Source organism: Centroberyx affinis, unplaced genomic scaffold, assembly GCF_046629955.1.
Source record: "Centroberyx affinis isolate AG114_WGS23_722 - 3 ecotype Tasmania unplaced genomic scaffold, CSIRO-AGI_Caff_v1 ptg003573l_1, whole genome shotgun sequence".
Lineage (NCBI taxonomy): Eukaryota > Metazoa > Chordata > Actinopteri > Beryciformes > Berycidae > Centroberyx > Centroberyx affinis.
The window spans coordinates 20,001-35,402 of NW_027281503.1; the positions used below are offsets into that span (position 1 = coordinate 20,001).

Here is a 15,402-nt window from a genome sequence, read left to right on the forward strand (position 1 = left end):
TACAACAAATACACAACATGCTCCGGTCAACTGAGGCACAAGTCACAGCAAGTTGTTTTTCGGCTGAAGGTTTCAAACATTATTGCAGGGCATCAAGGGTCATTTTTCATTTTTCTTTTATCAAAAAAGCAATCATGAAGATATAAACTTTCAGCTAGTCTTTACTTTGATGCACCAGCACAGCGGAGCAGAGGGCCGTCTCCGGTGGGACACAGTGAATCCAGAACTATTCAGCAATTGAAGCATTTAAAAAAAATACCACAGAGACAAGCCTTTACTTAGGAATCTGTTTTCACTGAGAAGCACACACATATTTATGGAAATCACCAGATGTATCAGAGCCCTGCAGCAAGCGAGGGGTTGGTGTCTTTTCAAGGACATTTTCAACAGGGATGGGCAGACTGGTTTTCCCCGGGATTGAACCTCTGACCTTTCAATCGCAGGACGGTCTGTTGAACCGCAGAGGGCCAACCTGCCACCTGTAATTAAACCAGCTGACACCATAACCATCTCTCTGCTATCTGTGCACTGTTGATAGGCCTCTAGTCACAGATAAGGCACAGTGGGTCACAGATAACACACAATAGCTTTTCACAGCAGCTGGTCAAAAGAGGCGACCACATTAACATCAAACTAGATTGAATTGAACTTCACTGTGCTAAGCTGTAAGCGCTGGGATACTGAACTGGTTACACATACAGCAGGAAACATTCACATCGTTCACGCTGGATTTGTGTATATGAGACATGCAGTGTACGTAAATCAAATTGTTATGCACCGAGTTGAATTCACAGTAAAATGATTCCTGTGAAGCAGGAGTAATTTGATGGTGACTTTACTTACGGAAGGGCCGGTTCGGCCCTTGTAAAAGCATTCCAGCCCTGAAGTAAACAAATAGTTGGGAGCTGGTATACTACGTACCTCTTTTTTTTCTAAGTACCTCTTTACCATGAATATCAGTAGATGCTCACACTAAATTACAGTTCAAAACACACAGGGTCCACCCTATATGTCTCTCCACAATAAGAAACATGACAAGCAAACATGCTTTGTACAGTCTGTCTCAAAAAAAAGGAATATTAGGCTCAATTCAAACACTTTCCAAGTGGTTTGATCTCTGTCTCATACCCCACTAATTCCCATTTCCAGGGTGGTCTGCATAGTCCGGAGCCCGCTCTGCAATGGACAACTTACTTATTGCACAAAGCGAGGTAGTTCCAGTCCACTTGCTAATCCAGCCTACACGGCAATACCCCTACAGAGATGCTATGCCATAAGTGAGAGAGATGTCAGATGTGATTACGGTCTGGGTATGTGGCTTGAGCGTAAACGCTTGGTTAGGTTAGGCTTGCATGTTGCAGCCTCCTATATATTGTTTCTCCAGTGCAGTACTGGCTGTGCACCCTGCCTCTACTTGCTCTCAGTGTGCTTTTGTTACTGGACCTTTAGATGAGAGTGGCCTCATGCACAATAGACAGGATCCATACTGTCTTTGCATCTTCACTGTGAGCAGATGGATGAAAAAATAGTGCCCAGAACGCTTGACAACTGCCACATCTGCACTTTAACTTTTTGGGTTTAGCAGCTCCCAAAACCCCCCAATTTGAACCATATGCAAAGAGGACCTTGTTTTTTTTGATCAGCCTATAGGCTTCGCAGCTCTGGTGGTTCATTTAGAAGAACATTGCAGGGAGGCTGAGTGAAGCCTAGTATGGCGGGTCTGAGGATGCTGCTAGTTCGTGGAAATGTGCATGATAACAAAGGGGGAGTGGGATGGCAGTGCATACGATCATATTTCCATCATACCCAAAGATCAATACATGCAGAAGGTTGCAAGATGGCAGGATAACTGTATGCAGGCTGGATGGAAACAAAAGAAAGCGTGGATGCGATGCTGAATGAAGCAATGTATCCCAGAAACAGAGAGTGTGCACCTACCTTGATGTTGTCAAGCGAGCATTCTCCTATCCATGCATCTTCTTTGCTGGAGCAGCATTGAATATTCAATTTATTCAGATCATCTGAGTAAAAAAACTAGTCTCGCAAATGAAAATGTGAGCGTGCATTTCGCTGCCAAATGCTGGAAAAAATGTTGTGGTGAATAAAAAAAAAAAGAAAAGCATTAAAAGCTAGTGGCTCTCAGCCTAGTTCGCTCTGCTAAGGAAAACTGTTCTTTTCATTCCACAGACAGGCTATTATGCCTGCTCTTTATCAGGAAAAAAGCCTCATATTGTGCAGCACTACGCCCGCCAAATGGCTAACGTAGACTATAACGTTATTCTGCCGCAAACCGGGAGTGAGGAAACGCTATCTTCATGTTTTTCCGTCATCCCGTTGTGTTTTGGTGTGGATGATATGAAGGCAAATAAAAGGATGCTCTCAGGCTGTGGCAGCGAGCAGGTCCCTTCGCTCCTGCTGCCTACGGAAGCCCGGATGGTCCATAAAATCCGTTTTTAGTCTGCTCCTCTAACACAAGGGGAGCTGGTGACATGAGAGGGAAATAACCCTACTTTCTCAGCCAGACGCACGCGCGCGCACACACACACACACACACACACACACACACACACACAAATACACGAGGAAGACTTGCACATACACACATACTACTAAAAACATTGTAATATTCCTATATTAGTCCTATAGGGACTTATGTCGCATACTATAATGTGACCTTATGATACTCAATGTAATTTTTTTTGATCTCCTGTCGTATTAGTGTAGGAACTTAATTATAGGAGGTGGTTTATTTTAGTGGTATATTTGTAGTAAATGCATCATATTTTCAAGTTTTGTTGTGATATCTGTATAGTATACTTCTAAAATATATTATAGAATTAGTAGAGTTCTCTTTCATAAAAGTCATATTTCATATAGGCTATTTATGTGTGTGAGTACTTATTTTATATAGTTAGATAATTGTGTGTAGTGTTTATGCAAGTGTTTCAAAAGTATATATGAACAGCAAAGTGTGTTTAAGTGCTGCATAGCCTGCAATACAGATCTGGGATTGTTCAGATCATCATCAAGCATCAAGCATCAAATAGGTATGAACAGCAAAAGCCTGACATGATAGATACATTTCAAAAAGCTAAAGAAAAGTACCTGGTTTCTCACATAGTCTATTGTGTTTTTAGGTGTCAAGCCAGGTGATTCAATCATTCAAGACCTTCCCAAGATTCAGTCCTCACTTTAAACGTTACAATGTGTGATTTTGATCATTTTAACTTTTTAATCCCATGTCATTTGGTTCTACATAACATGAAAACTAAGATGTTCTGTACATGTGTAAATCCAGCTATGGTTGTTGAGTTTAAATTCTTAAAGGGTCAATTTTTTAGCACATTTGTGAGTAGCTGCATGCCATAGGTTAACAGCAACATCTCTCAACACAATATCCCGCTATTAATACAGTAGTTTGGCACATTTAGGCCTGGTTTCGCAGACAGGGATTAACTTCCATGGATATCTCCACTGAATTTTGTCTTTAGTCTAGGACTAGGTTTAATCCCTGTCCACGAAACCAGCCCCTAGTGTCCCGAACTGCTGGGACACTAAAGCTGAGTTTGAGGACTGTAGGGTGCTAGCCAGTCTGTTCAAGGAGAATATGGTTTCTTCCTCCATCTAGTGGAAAAAAGTAATCACTGCTGGTTAAATAAATGAAGTGATCAGCAGTTTGACGATCGACATTTGTGGCCTGCGTCAGGTCAATGGATCACATTTATTACCACACTACACAGCCACAACCACAGCTTATGATAGTGGGACTCTTGAATATGACCATAGGACTGACAAAAACACTAACTAAATGCTTGGAAGGATAAAATAACCAGGAACAACAGATATTATCTTGATTGGAACATTTTATTTTTTCAAGGACATTTATGAAGCCAGAAGGAAGATCCATTTTTGTTATTATACACAATGTCAAAACAATGAGTCATTTGTTTTTGTTTTTTTAAATCACCACCACATCAACATAATGTACATACGGTATCAACTACAGTCACTGAAGCCTAGGGCTGCATACAGAGCCTGGTGTCCCACAAGCATCTTAGCTTCATTGTAAACCAGAATCAGGACAAAGATGATCTTACTGCTAAGACACTTACGGGAGGCCGAGTCTAGATATAGAAAAGACAATCCAACTTTTTCCCCCCCTTCTCTTGCACCAGTTATACTCTTTTCTCCTTCACAGACTTCTACAAGAGGGGGTCAAGGAAAAATTACAAGGGAAGATTTGAGATGATTCACAAGCAGCCGTGGTCTGTCATCTTAAAATGTCTCCGACTGGTGGAATGATGCATTACAAATAAAGAGGGTTAGTTCCTAGAGAGTCTCACACAGTCATACACATGAACCTTGGCACCAAACTGAATGTTATGTGCTTGCACTCAAATGGTGTAGCATTCTGCAATTAGGGCACACAACACATCTTTGTTCTTCTCTCAGCTAGCAGCCAAAGGTTTGGATGCTTTAGGGAACTCGGGGAAATAATCCTTTTACCCAGATTTACAGGTTAACATCAATGGGAAATAGCTGGGAACATTGTACAGTTACTAGTTGATATTAAAGCACACACAGACCTGGGTGACAAGTATTTAACGATTGCTGTGTTGTGATGTAGCGGAAATCTAATTTTGCCACCCACTCAAGTTGCTAGCCGCCCAGATGCAAGTCTCTCTCAGGGCCAAATTGGATGCCTCTGTTCTACACACACACACACACACACATTTAGCTCCTTCTAGGAATGTTAGAAAAACAATTAGGGAACACAGATGGGAACAACCAACATTTGAAACAATACTCTCAAATGGGCGTGTCTGTAAAGATGTACATTCAAAACAAGCCAGTTGTAATACAAATAATGACAAATAAGGAGATTACAGACTTAGAAAAGAATTCAAAAGGTCAGTATTAGTGAAGTTGTTTTGATTCTGCAATGGAGTTCGCCGTTTTCACCGAGAGTTTTGGGAACCGCCCCACCTCAGATTGTATAAGCCCAAAGTTGCACGAGACAGGACTGGGTTATTCAAATCTTAGCACAAAGTTCTCTGCTCTAATGACTTCTACTTCAGTGATGGTGATTTTACAGCCAGCAAAAGATTATTTGGTGATACCGAGCTCAAGAAAAGGAAGAAAAGCAAGTATACAAGTATCAATCGCCTTGATTAAAACTAAATCTTCTTGCCTTTCTAAGATTGGATAATAATGAATAAGTGACCTGAGGCAGAGGATGTTGGTTTTGACTGGAGTCACTTGTTACCGACACCACTCAATCACAACTAAGTGGCCACATGCCTGGTTTCCTAAAAGCCTTCTTCACGATATGGTCATCTTTGTTTCATTGTAAGCCAGTGGAGAAAGATGATCTTTGTGCATAAAATGCTTTGGAGCAACAGAGTCTTTCGAGCTTCTAAGAGTAGAATTCCTGCTGCCCACAACCACTCAGCATTAAAACCCTACCAGCCAACACTGAACGGTGAAAGTAAAGCAGATTCTCCACTTGATGTCCAATTCATCCTATTAAAAAACTATTGAAAACGATCAAAACATTGTTAAAATTGAACTCACAAAGGTAAAGGGAGGCTCTGGGGAAATAAGGGAGCGCTGGCAGCTGTGATCATGAGTGGCTCGTGGGTTTCAAATGGAGATTATCTTAGTGCCATAATGTTTTTGGCTAAAACGGCTCTGAGCCATAATGAATGGAATGATGGAGGGGATCATGGACGGATAGTCATTTAGAGCAGAGCTGTTGATCTGCGACAGAGATCTGACCCTGTTTTGCCTCTTGAGTTAAGTCTGTCTTGTCCTCAGACCTTACTAGTGATCCCGGATAAGTACGTCTCCTATTCTTTGAAACCTCATCGATTCTACATCACTCCTACAGCGAGAGGCCTGATAAATACTGTATTTGGGCCACTGTGTGGATAAGGACCACTTGCTTTTTAAGAAACAAACAATTACAAAAACAAAAAAAAAGAAAAAAACAACAACTCTGACAGACCAGGCTACAGTACATATAACGGTAAACACCCTCATGCTTCACAGGAAAAAAAAAAAAAAAATCATGTGTCCTGCATATACACACACGCACGCACACACAAATATTTTCAAATACTCTATAGTCTCATTTTTAACCAATCATACATGAAGAGTGGTCAGAAAAAGGTAGATGGCATAAAACTAAAGACTGCTAAAATGCAGCAAGATGAGCTATGGAGAAGTATTTTGGGGTTATTTTCTTTCTGCAGATTCATTTGTATTATCTATTATTTGTTGTGAATACCAATCATGCAAGTATGCAACCTCACACCTCTACCATCATTTGTCTGGAGCCACCATCTGTACGACTACAAACTGGCTGGTGTTATGAAATAGTGGCAAACAAATTCTTCTTCAAGGATCCTTCAAAACATTTACATTTCTGCTTCTACCGATCAGTTCATTGATCTCAACTGTTTGGAGGGCAATGGGGTTCTTTAAATACAACAAGGTGAGGCGAGATATAATAAACTGCTGTTGTATGCATGAAAAATATCATTACTCACTAAACCCTTGTGTTTCTTGTAAGACAAAAGTTTGCGCACGTGCCACTCTTCAGCAAATGATGGTTAAAAACAAATCACAGACAAAAAAAAATACATTTAAATAATTTACGATGTATTTACACAATAATCCGTCTTATTTTCCAGCAGTGTCTTTATATCCTCTCATCTTGTGGATAAATCTTCTAGTCTCCCATCTTTACTTTCGACGTCTGAGGAAGAAAATGGAACCACATAGTTATTACAAATTTGGTGAATGCAGAAACGGCAAATCTAACACTTTCCAACAGCTCAACTAAACTGAGAGATATGTTGAAAAAGCTCGATCATCCTTTTGACATGACACACTCCTAGACCTTTGTGGAAGCAGAGTATCTTTGCCTTGAGACCTCTGAGAAGTCTGCAGCAAGGGTCAAGGAAAGGTTGCAAGGAAATAAACAAGACTGGATGTTTTAGATAGAGATACCAGAGCTTCTATGTCTGTGTTCAGCTGCTATGTATTCCTAAAAGGGCTGGGCAATAATTCAGTGTTATCGCTTATCATCTTTCAGTGGAATTACTATATGGTGATAATATAAAGATATTTTGATATTGTGATACACAGTTCTGTTGTTTACACTGATGATAACAACCAACTTGTATTTAAATACTACAAAATGAGGTATGAACATTTTAAGGAATATTATTTGAAAATTTTGTTTTGTTTGTTTCAAACTTAAAGGTCCCATATTCTACACTTTCCAGTGTTTTATTTTCTGTCTTGAGGTCCATTAAAAGCTGTTTGTGTGGTGTCATGCACCAAAAACACTCAATCCATTTTTACACGTCCATTTTCCAGCATCTCTCTGAGCCTTACCAAGAACAGGCTGTTTCTGTCGCTGTGTCTTTAAGGCTCTTTAATATTAACAACCCTCTGTTCTGATTGGCTAACTGTTTCAAGAGTGAAACGTGAGACACCACAGCGCCGGCAGCTACAGGTAGGGAAAACTCTCCGGTAATAAACAATGACAACCGCTCAACCGCTTTGAAAAAAACACTTTGTTAGCCTATCATTTTTTACAAAAATGATAATGAGCAAACCTTTGTGACGCCACAAAGTTACGGAAGTCCAATTGCCTCATTTAGAGGTTCGGTTTTCTAATATGGATTGTGTGGATTTAGTTGGCTACCGTGCGTTTTGATACTTTCACAATGTTTAGATAGCACATCCAACTCCTTTATATTAAAGGGGCCAAGGGAAATCTTGTTTTACATGATATGGGACCTTTAACGTTACCACGCAGTTAAATCCAGTGAACATCAGCTTGATTATTTAACATGATTTGCATACATAAGCCATATTGTGATATATACTGTGTACTGTATACTGTATATATATTGTGATATATACTGCGAAAATAATCCTGATGATTGTGATATTGATTTCATCCATATTGCCCAGCCCTAATTCCTGCCCTAAAAAACCCCAAAAGATGGTGAAGACGACATTCATAAAAAAGAAAGCAGTCCGTCACATTCACCTGCAGAATGGCGACGATGACACCAAACAGGCCGATCGCGCTGCCAAAAATTTCCACGATGAGGATCTTCACAAAGAGGCTGGCGTTCTGGGCGTCCGCCAAGGCCGCTCCGCTGCCCACAATGCCGACACAGATGCCACAGAAGAGGTTGGAAAAGCCCACAGTCAAACCAGCACCGAACATGGAGTAGCCTAGTGGGACAGGAGCCAAATCAGTCACATTTAGTCATGAGCCACAGTGGGATTGGCACCAAACATTGTTCCCCCGTCAGGAGTTGGAGTCAGTGAGTCAGAGTTGCTGATACTCGTGATTTACATGTAAAATTTGAAACTTGCAAATTTTTGAATAGTAATGTTTGATTTAGATGTGATTTTTGGGGTATTTTAATGTATTTTAAAAAACCTTTTCATGCCATAAATATTTAGAATTTAATTTTGAGTCTTTAAATGTCAGTAGATCTGCATATTTAATACACATTTCTGACTTAATTCTGTAAGTTTCAAAAGGTTTTCAATTGACGTTTGCAACCATAACCAATCAGGCCAACACCCAAGATGGCACAAGAAGACAGTCTCATTATGTTGGAGTAAATTGAGTTTTACGGATGAGTATGAGGTCTACCCACTTTTACAGGAAAGATTCCACCCTTAGATACTCTTATATATCATCAATCTGTGATGTTCAGTGCATTTTAGGAATTATTTTGTGATAAAGTGTTGTAATTTACTTTTTTGGTGTACCTTCTTTCTCTCAACCTGCCTCATCTACTTCCACTTCAGTTAGTAATTTCCTACATTTCCCAGAATTACTTTCAACAACCCCTAGAAAACTTTTGGTTATGTTTGTAGGTGTGGAGAGAAATAGCGATAGCGGAGTAAGAGCAAGAGAATACAAGTTTTTCTAGTTGAGAGAAAGTGAGTCGCGTCCCTTACTCAAAATGCAACGCGTCTTGTGGCTGCATTGCATTATGGTCTATTGAGGCTACTGTTGGTGGAGATATCTCCCTGTATGATTGTTGAATGTTGATGGCTCTATAAAGAAGCCGTTGCTCTTGGATTCTGAGGGATTGACTGCCAAAAACTGACTTCTACCATTGATGTTTTAGATAGTTGCAAAATGTTCTGCTATTAAACACCATTGTAGCTGCACTGAAAATATCTCAAAGTGATGTGAAGCCATCTACCTTGGGCCAGTTATTGCAGGAATATGAAAAATACTATGCTACTAACACAAGGTACCCAGAAATGCAAGGTACATCGTCAGTGGCTGTTTTTTTAGGGTGGATTTTGTCTTTAAGTCCAGTATTCAGTAGCGTTATGCCTGTTTTCTTACCAGCTTGGTAGTTCCTTGCTCCAATAGTCTCAGGTGTTGTTCCAGTGAAGTTCTACAAAAGAAGAGAGATGGATTTTTTTTTAATAATCACTCACATAGCCTTGCTCAGTTGTCCAAGTCATAGTAAACTTCCTTCATGCTCGGGGCAAAGGCTGTTAGTACTGGCTGTCCCATATGGACCAAGGTTCAATTTACAGCTATGCTGTTCCTTGTACAAGACTCCTCCTGTCTGTCATCCTCTCTGCTTTCACCAGCAGTAAATAAAGATGAAAGGGCAAACTGCACAATATCCTTGATCATTACCAAAATAACAAAAGGTTTCTTACTTACCTCTGCCATGTTGCTGATGACAATAGCCATGATGATCCCATAGATGGCAACAGCTTCACAGAAGATGATGCTAGAGAGGGAATGAGACAGAGACAAAGAGAGACAGAGACAAAGAGAGACAGAGACACAACGAAAGAAACGGAGAAAGATCAACTTCTGGTCAGGTGTTACACAGTTGTCTGTACAGTTACTATAATACTGGAGTAATTCATTGCCTCTGTTGCTATAAAAGCCAGAGGCAAGACAGCGGTCAGAGGGCAGCTTGAAGTGTTTTTCTTAAAGGAGCCTACCTGACCAAATTCTTGGTTTTGATTCGTGGAGCCTTGACACCTCCGCCAATGATGCTAGAGCCAGTGATGTAGATTCCCCTGGAAAACAAAAACCAACAACAATCAACATAACGTCTTCAACATGACAGAGGACTACCAGGTGACACAAAAGAATTAAGAAGTTACACCAACAAAGAACTACTCATCATCTCTACTTTTACTACTAATCTGAAAAAGGCTGCGAAATTAACAGCCAAACAGTCTGGTAAATGTCAGCTGTGGCTGGTGGCTTTGTCTACACTACAAGCAACTTTGGCAGGTAACTAACCATTGTTTGAAGGTCCTATCCTATTCTAAAATTCATATTTAGCTGATAATAATTGTGAAAGTGACTGGCAGATTTTTAAATTCATCAGCCACTGTGACCAGTGGACAAAAAAGGTTTGTTTATTGCACTAAACATAAAAAGGAACATTTTAAAACACATTAAAAGTTTTGGCACCATGTAGAGTGAAGGGAACGGATTCCATGACTATTGCTTCACCTGCTATTTCCGTGTCAACGGTATTCAAGAGTGTTGTTGGATTACTAATTCTAGGATTTTCCAGTTCCACAATCCTACATCATGGTATTTTCTGAGTGTTTACAGAAAGAGGAAATCATTCTATAAAAGACCACATGAAATTGTAATCTGAGCTCAGTTCATCCCCAGTTCCTCTGAGAAAAAGGAAACAATGGTGGGAGTTAGTTGAACAGTGACTGTAACAACTGATTATACTATTTGAGAAGAACAAAGAAGTAGTGGTCAAATATGATTGTAGCGAAACAGATTTTATGACCACACTTGGTGTAAATTATTGGGCTTATTGTGCCTTCTTTGAAATCACCAGCGAGCTTAAGCCCAAAAGAGCTTTGTATACATGTTTTCCAACAAACAAGTCCCCAGCGCGGCACATCAAACTCACTAAGAGACGTCAAACTAAATGTCACGCCTCGAGTACAGGCTGAGTAAGCTACTTTTCAGAGTGTTAACAGGAAAAATTTTGGACTGTTTGGAGCACAAATTTCTTGTAGGCGTATTTTTTATGGATTTGTCATCCTGTCAAGTCAAAAAAAGCCATTTTTCACTTCATGTGATCTTTAACATCTATAAAGACATTCCCGTGATTCCTTCTGAGTGGCTGACACCAAAATTAGCTTTAAAATACATGTATTCTGGGTTTTAGTTTTACCTTTATTTACCCAGGGAAGGTTGAGCTTTTTCAGCAACGTCCCCTTTCACACTGTTAAACACGATCACAGCTGGAAAATGCCCAGTACTGCAATCTTCCACTGTTGGCAACTGGAGCAGTTGGGCGTTAAGAGCCTTGCTCAAGGGCACTTCAGCCGTAACTGAAGGATGAGTCATTTTCACTCTTCCCCTTAAAAGTGTTTCACAACCACTTTAGGGATTTGAAATGGATAACTGACATCTTCAATCTTTCAAGTGACAAAAAAACAAAATTTTCAAACACATAAATCATTTTCAATGGCCCAACACACACTAGTGTCAACTGACACATCAAACAACCTTGACATATCTGCTCCAACTGTGGTAAATTTTGGAGATTAAGAAGTGTTTTCCACAAGATTTATGGAAGTACAATAACCATTGATCTATTTGAATGGAAAATTACTCACAAAAGGACAAAATATGGTCAACCAGCTGGTCTCCAAAAGTAAAAAGCAGACTGCAGTACAGGTCATGGGAGTTTTTATGTTACTAAAGAAAATGTGCTACAGTAACTTAAACCATCACAGTGAGATGATGGGTGCTGTGTGAAATGCAGGTAACTTTGCTGCTGACGCTTCAAATCTCACACCAGCAGTATGCGATGGGAGCATCCAATTAAGAGCGTCAAAAAACATGTGTTAATTACCTCTGGCAGTGCATCCAGGCCTTTAATATACCACCGCCCCTGGCTTATACATTCTAACACCTGACAGAGGCTGCAGTAAGCACTTTCAGCTGTATTCCTTGTTCGGTACTCACCAGGCTGCCCCCACCACAGAGAGAGAGATGGCCAAGCCAATGCCCAAGTTGGCCCACATAAAAGGAGAAGTCTCTGTCAGGAACCTGGGAGAGAAGAGGGACAACTTATTAAAACTACACTTTATGAACGAGTAGCATAACATTACTGTACCATTTGAGATCATATTTTAAAGCTTTTTAGCCGTACTCAGCACTTCATGTCATATTTACTATCCACAACTTGCAACCAAAAGCCAGACTCAAAGATAAATAGGCCTCACTGTAGAAACATACAGATCCAGATCCAGATGACATTACATAATCCCAGTTTTGTTTAACTCAAGTTTTACATTTTTGCTTCCCTTTATGCTTTTCCTGTAGAATCTACAGAAATTAGAGGATTACTAACTAACTACGGCACCAAGTCAAAGCTTTGGGGTTGTGACAAAACCAGTGCAATTCTATTAATCAAACAGGATATAAGATAAAAAAAATAAAAATAAAAAAAAGGCACAAAGGAAACAATATTCGCTATTCCACTGCAGAGGCAAAGGGGTAATGCCAAAGCCAGATTCATTTAAACATGCTAAAAGTGAAAATCCAAGATATAATTTGTCAGCTGTGCAGTATTTACAAGTGAAAGAGCAGCATAGACCATTTAAGTCTTAATTAACTTCTATGCCATTTCTTCATTTGAAACTCTAGCACAGGCAAATGATTTATTTGCAACAAGAACCACAGTAATGTTATTACAGGAAAATTGAGGGTCAGATAGCAGCCTAATGAGTGAACCACTGACGAGCTCCATTACACCCTGTAGTGGAAACCTGGGACCACATTAGAGAAAGACCCAACATACAAAATCAAATCCTCTCCCACTTTAGAATCCACGTTAGGATTTTTGCCAAAAGAGGCCAGTTCCTAAACACGTAAAATCAAATTAGGATCGTAAGAACAGTCAATTGCTTTCACAACCCCAAATATATTTTGGCAGGCTTCTGTGTGAGCTGATCTGGAAAAAACTGCACCCTGCTTCTAGGTTACTGCTGTACAATGTTTTATTGAGCCTAAATTGCTCTACAGTATAACTGTATCAGTTTTACAGTACATGGGAAACACACAGACTCATTCTGTTAGCCTTTATCAGAAAGAAGCTCCAGGTCTGGTCATCAGTTAAGATGCCCACAACAAAGACAAGAAAATTTAAGATGAAAAACCAAGGTTGAGATTTGTCTGTAATGGCAAAATAAAAAATCTCTTGTCTTTTGAGACTTTGCTAAATAAACAGTTTGAGTTTTGTTCTGTAATGTGACCCCAGATAAGTGCCATGCTATCAAACGGGAAAATCAAAGGGAAATGAGATAGGGCCTGAATACATCTCAACAATATGAAACTCAATACCTGACAATGGTGATATGCTATCACACAACCTGAAGCTAAGGTTTGTCATTGCAAGGCAGCTTACTAAAACTTTATTTTAATATCCACTTTTCCACTACTGAATCATGTGGGACCTGTCACTGTGGCTCACAATGAAAATGTTGGCCAGTTGTTAAAATCACTCTCTTGGCAATAACATCAACAGGAGAATGATACATTTTGTTTCAAGGGTAAATGAGTGACACCGGAAGGAAAATGCCTGGTTAGCCATGTTGGAATCCATGATAAAGTATTGTTTTGTACAAAAGCCACCCAAAACATGCTTATTAAATTGCAGATGGCAGCTTTATGCAAGGACTACTTACCATGCCACATCAAAGCGGAATCCTAGGTCAAAAATCGTATAGCAAATACCTAAAGAAACAAAGAGGGAAATTAGTCTTAAAATAACACATAACACATGAAAAAAATGTCAATTTTTCAAGTCGCACATTCATGTCTGAGCTTAGTGTGCATATGGAAGAGAGAGACTTCTAGTTCGTATATTTTAAGATGAATTCATATTACTGCATGAAAATAACCTGTTCCCTGTCTCATGTATGATGCAGAATCACGTTAATGTAGCTCAAGCCATGGAAAGAAAGTGTAGCCTAAGTGTGATAGCTCACCCTCACATGAGAAGTGCTGCAGTTCCTGTTTGTGACTATTTCAAACCAGCCAGCTGTGCATAGAAACAGCTAGCTAGCTAGCTTGCTTAGCCAGTTTATATGACTGAATGCATTGGGCAGAAAAGCTAACTCGCACCACATCGTGTCTCCTACCAAATAAAGTCACGCTAAGATTGTCATAAACGTAAAACACTGTCGTCCAACGTCTGAACATTAGTTAGCTTGCTCAGTTGCTATGTAAGCTAACTGCTACCTGACATTAACTTAGCTATGGATGCAAGATCGGGCCGTGTGTAATTACAGGTGTGAAATAGTCTTTCGATATTGTATGACGTTAATTTCGATATTATTGAGCAATAATGAATGTTTCTGTGTAGGTTTTAATTGTCAATATGCACGAATCTTCCTTAAAATCTAAGTTACAAGTTATGATATTAACAAGATGGAACCATCCGCTACCACTGTCCTGCCAGCGTTTAGTCGGGTCCCCAAGACAGCTGTCAAACGCGATAAGTCATTCACACCACAATATCTATGAATGAAATCACTGTCCTTGATACGCGAGTCTAACAAATATAGTGTTAGTTCACGAATACCATAATTCCGACTACGTTAGATGGAAAATACCACCTTACCGACGATTAGTATGGTGCTCCAGAAGGCCAAAGTGACCCCGGTGTAAAGAATGGCGTGTCCGTTCATCATCCACTCCAGTAGCATCTATCCGGCGGTGTATCAGCAAGATATCTTTGGCTCAGTTTTCAGACCTGACGCCAATAAGGCTCCCAAAAACGTAAATAATGCGGTTTTAGAGGCGCCTTCAGTCGATGGAGGAAAACCGAAGAGCATCGAAAGGGGAAGCTGGGTTATGTCAGCTGATCAAGCTTGACTAGCATGTGACCAAAGACGTGACGACTGGAAGGCTGCGACCGGTTATCTTTTCTTTCCCTTGTTGAAAGTATGTAGCGGCGACGTGTTGAGGTAAGATTACTTATTCTTCGTCAGTTGCCACAGTCCCTGACAAGCAGCAATTTGGCTTTATACGGTACAAAAACACACAGCATAAAAGAGAATAAGGCACCATGCATTTATATTGGAACCGAATGCGTCCTAGGAAGGCTGCATCGTATTATGAGAATTTGCGAGCTACCTGTGCAGCGCTCGTAGTGGACGCTAGATGTCGCCCTTGGAGTTGTGTAAAGACCATGAAAACAGTGGGGGGATACCTATATTACATAGGAGAGGAATTTCCTCATTATTTGCAAATGAATTATAAAAAGATGAACTGCGCATCAAAGTAGGCTATTTGTCTGAATTAATTATTTTTCTATGTAGGGTTATGTT

General features: G+C 40.0%; 1 protein-coding gene across 1 annotated transcript; it reads right to left on the reverse strand.

Moving 5' to 3' along the window:
• Window positions 1-3,845: 3,845 nt before the first annotated feature.
• atp6v0b (ATPase H+ transporting V0 subunit b) lies at window positions 3,846-14,908 on the reverse strand. The gene is made up of 8 exons (XM_071540196.1): window positions 14,694-14,908; window positions 13,756-13,804; window positions 12,032-12,115; window positions 10,021-10,098; window positions 9,731-9,800; window positions 9,401-9,452; window positions 8,069-8,259; window positions 3,846-6,760 (listed from the first exon to the last, which is right to left on the reverse strand). The coding sequence occupies exons 1-8, from the start codon at window positions 14,776-14,778 to the stop codon at window positions 6,734-6,736; spliced, it is 636 nt and encodes a 211-aa protein (XP_071396297.1). The 5' UTR covers window positions 14,779-14,908; the 3' UTR covers window positions 3,846-6,733.
• Between the last annotated feature and the right edge of the window lie 494 nt (window positions 14,909-15,402).

Bases quoted from the DNA above. Each gene is read 5' to 3' on its own strand.
- atp6v0b (XM_071540196.1), bottom strand. From the start codon at position 14,778: ATGCTACTGGAGTGGATGATGAACGGACACGCCATTCTTTACACCGGG. The intron at 13,805-14,693 runs GTAAGGTGGTAT...TTGTTTCTTTAG, and splicing joins GAGCACCATACTAATCGTCG to GTATTTGCTATACGATTTTT. The intron at 9,801-10,020 runs GTAGGCTCCTTT...TTCCCTCTCTAG, and splicing joins AAAACCAAGAATTTGGTCAG to CATCATCTTCTGTGAAGCTG.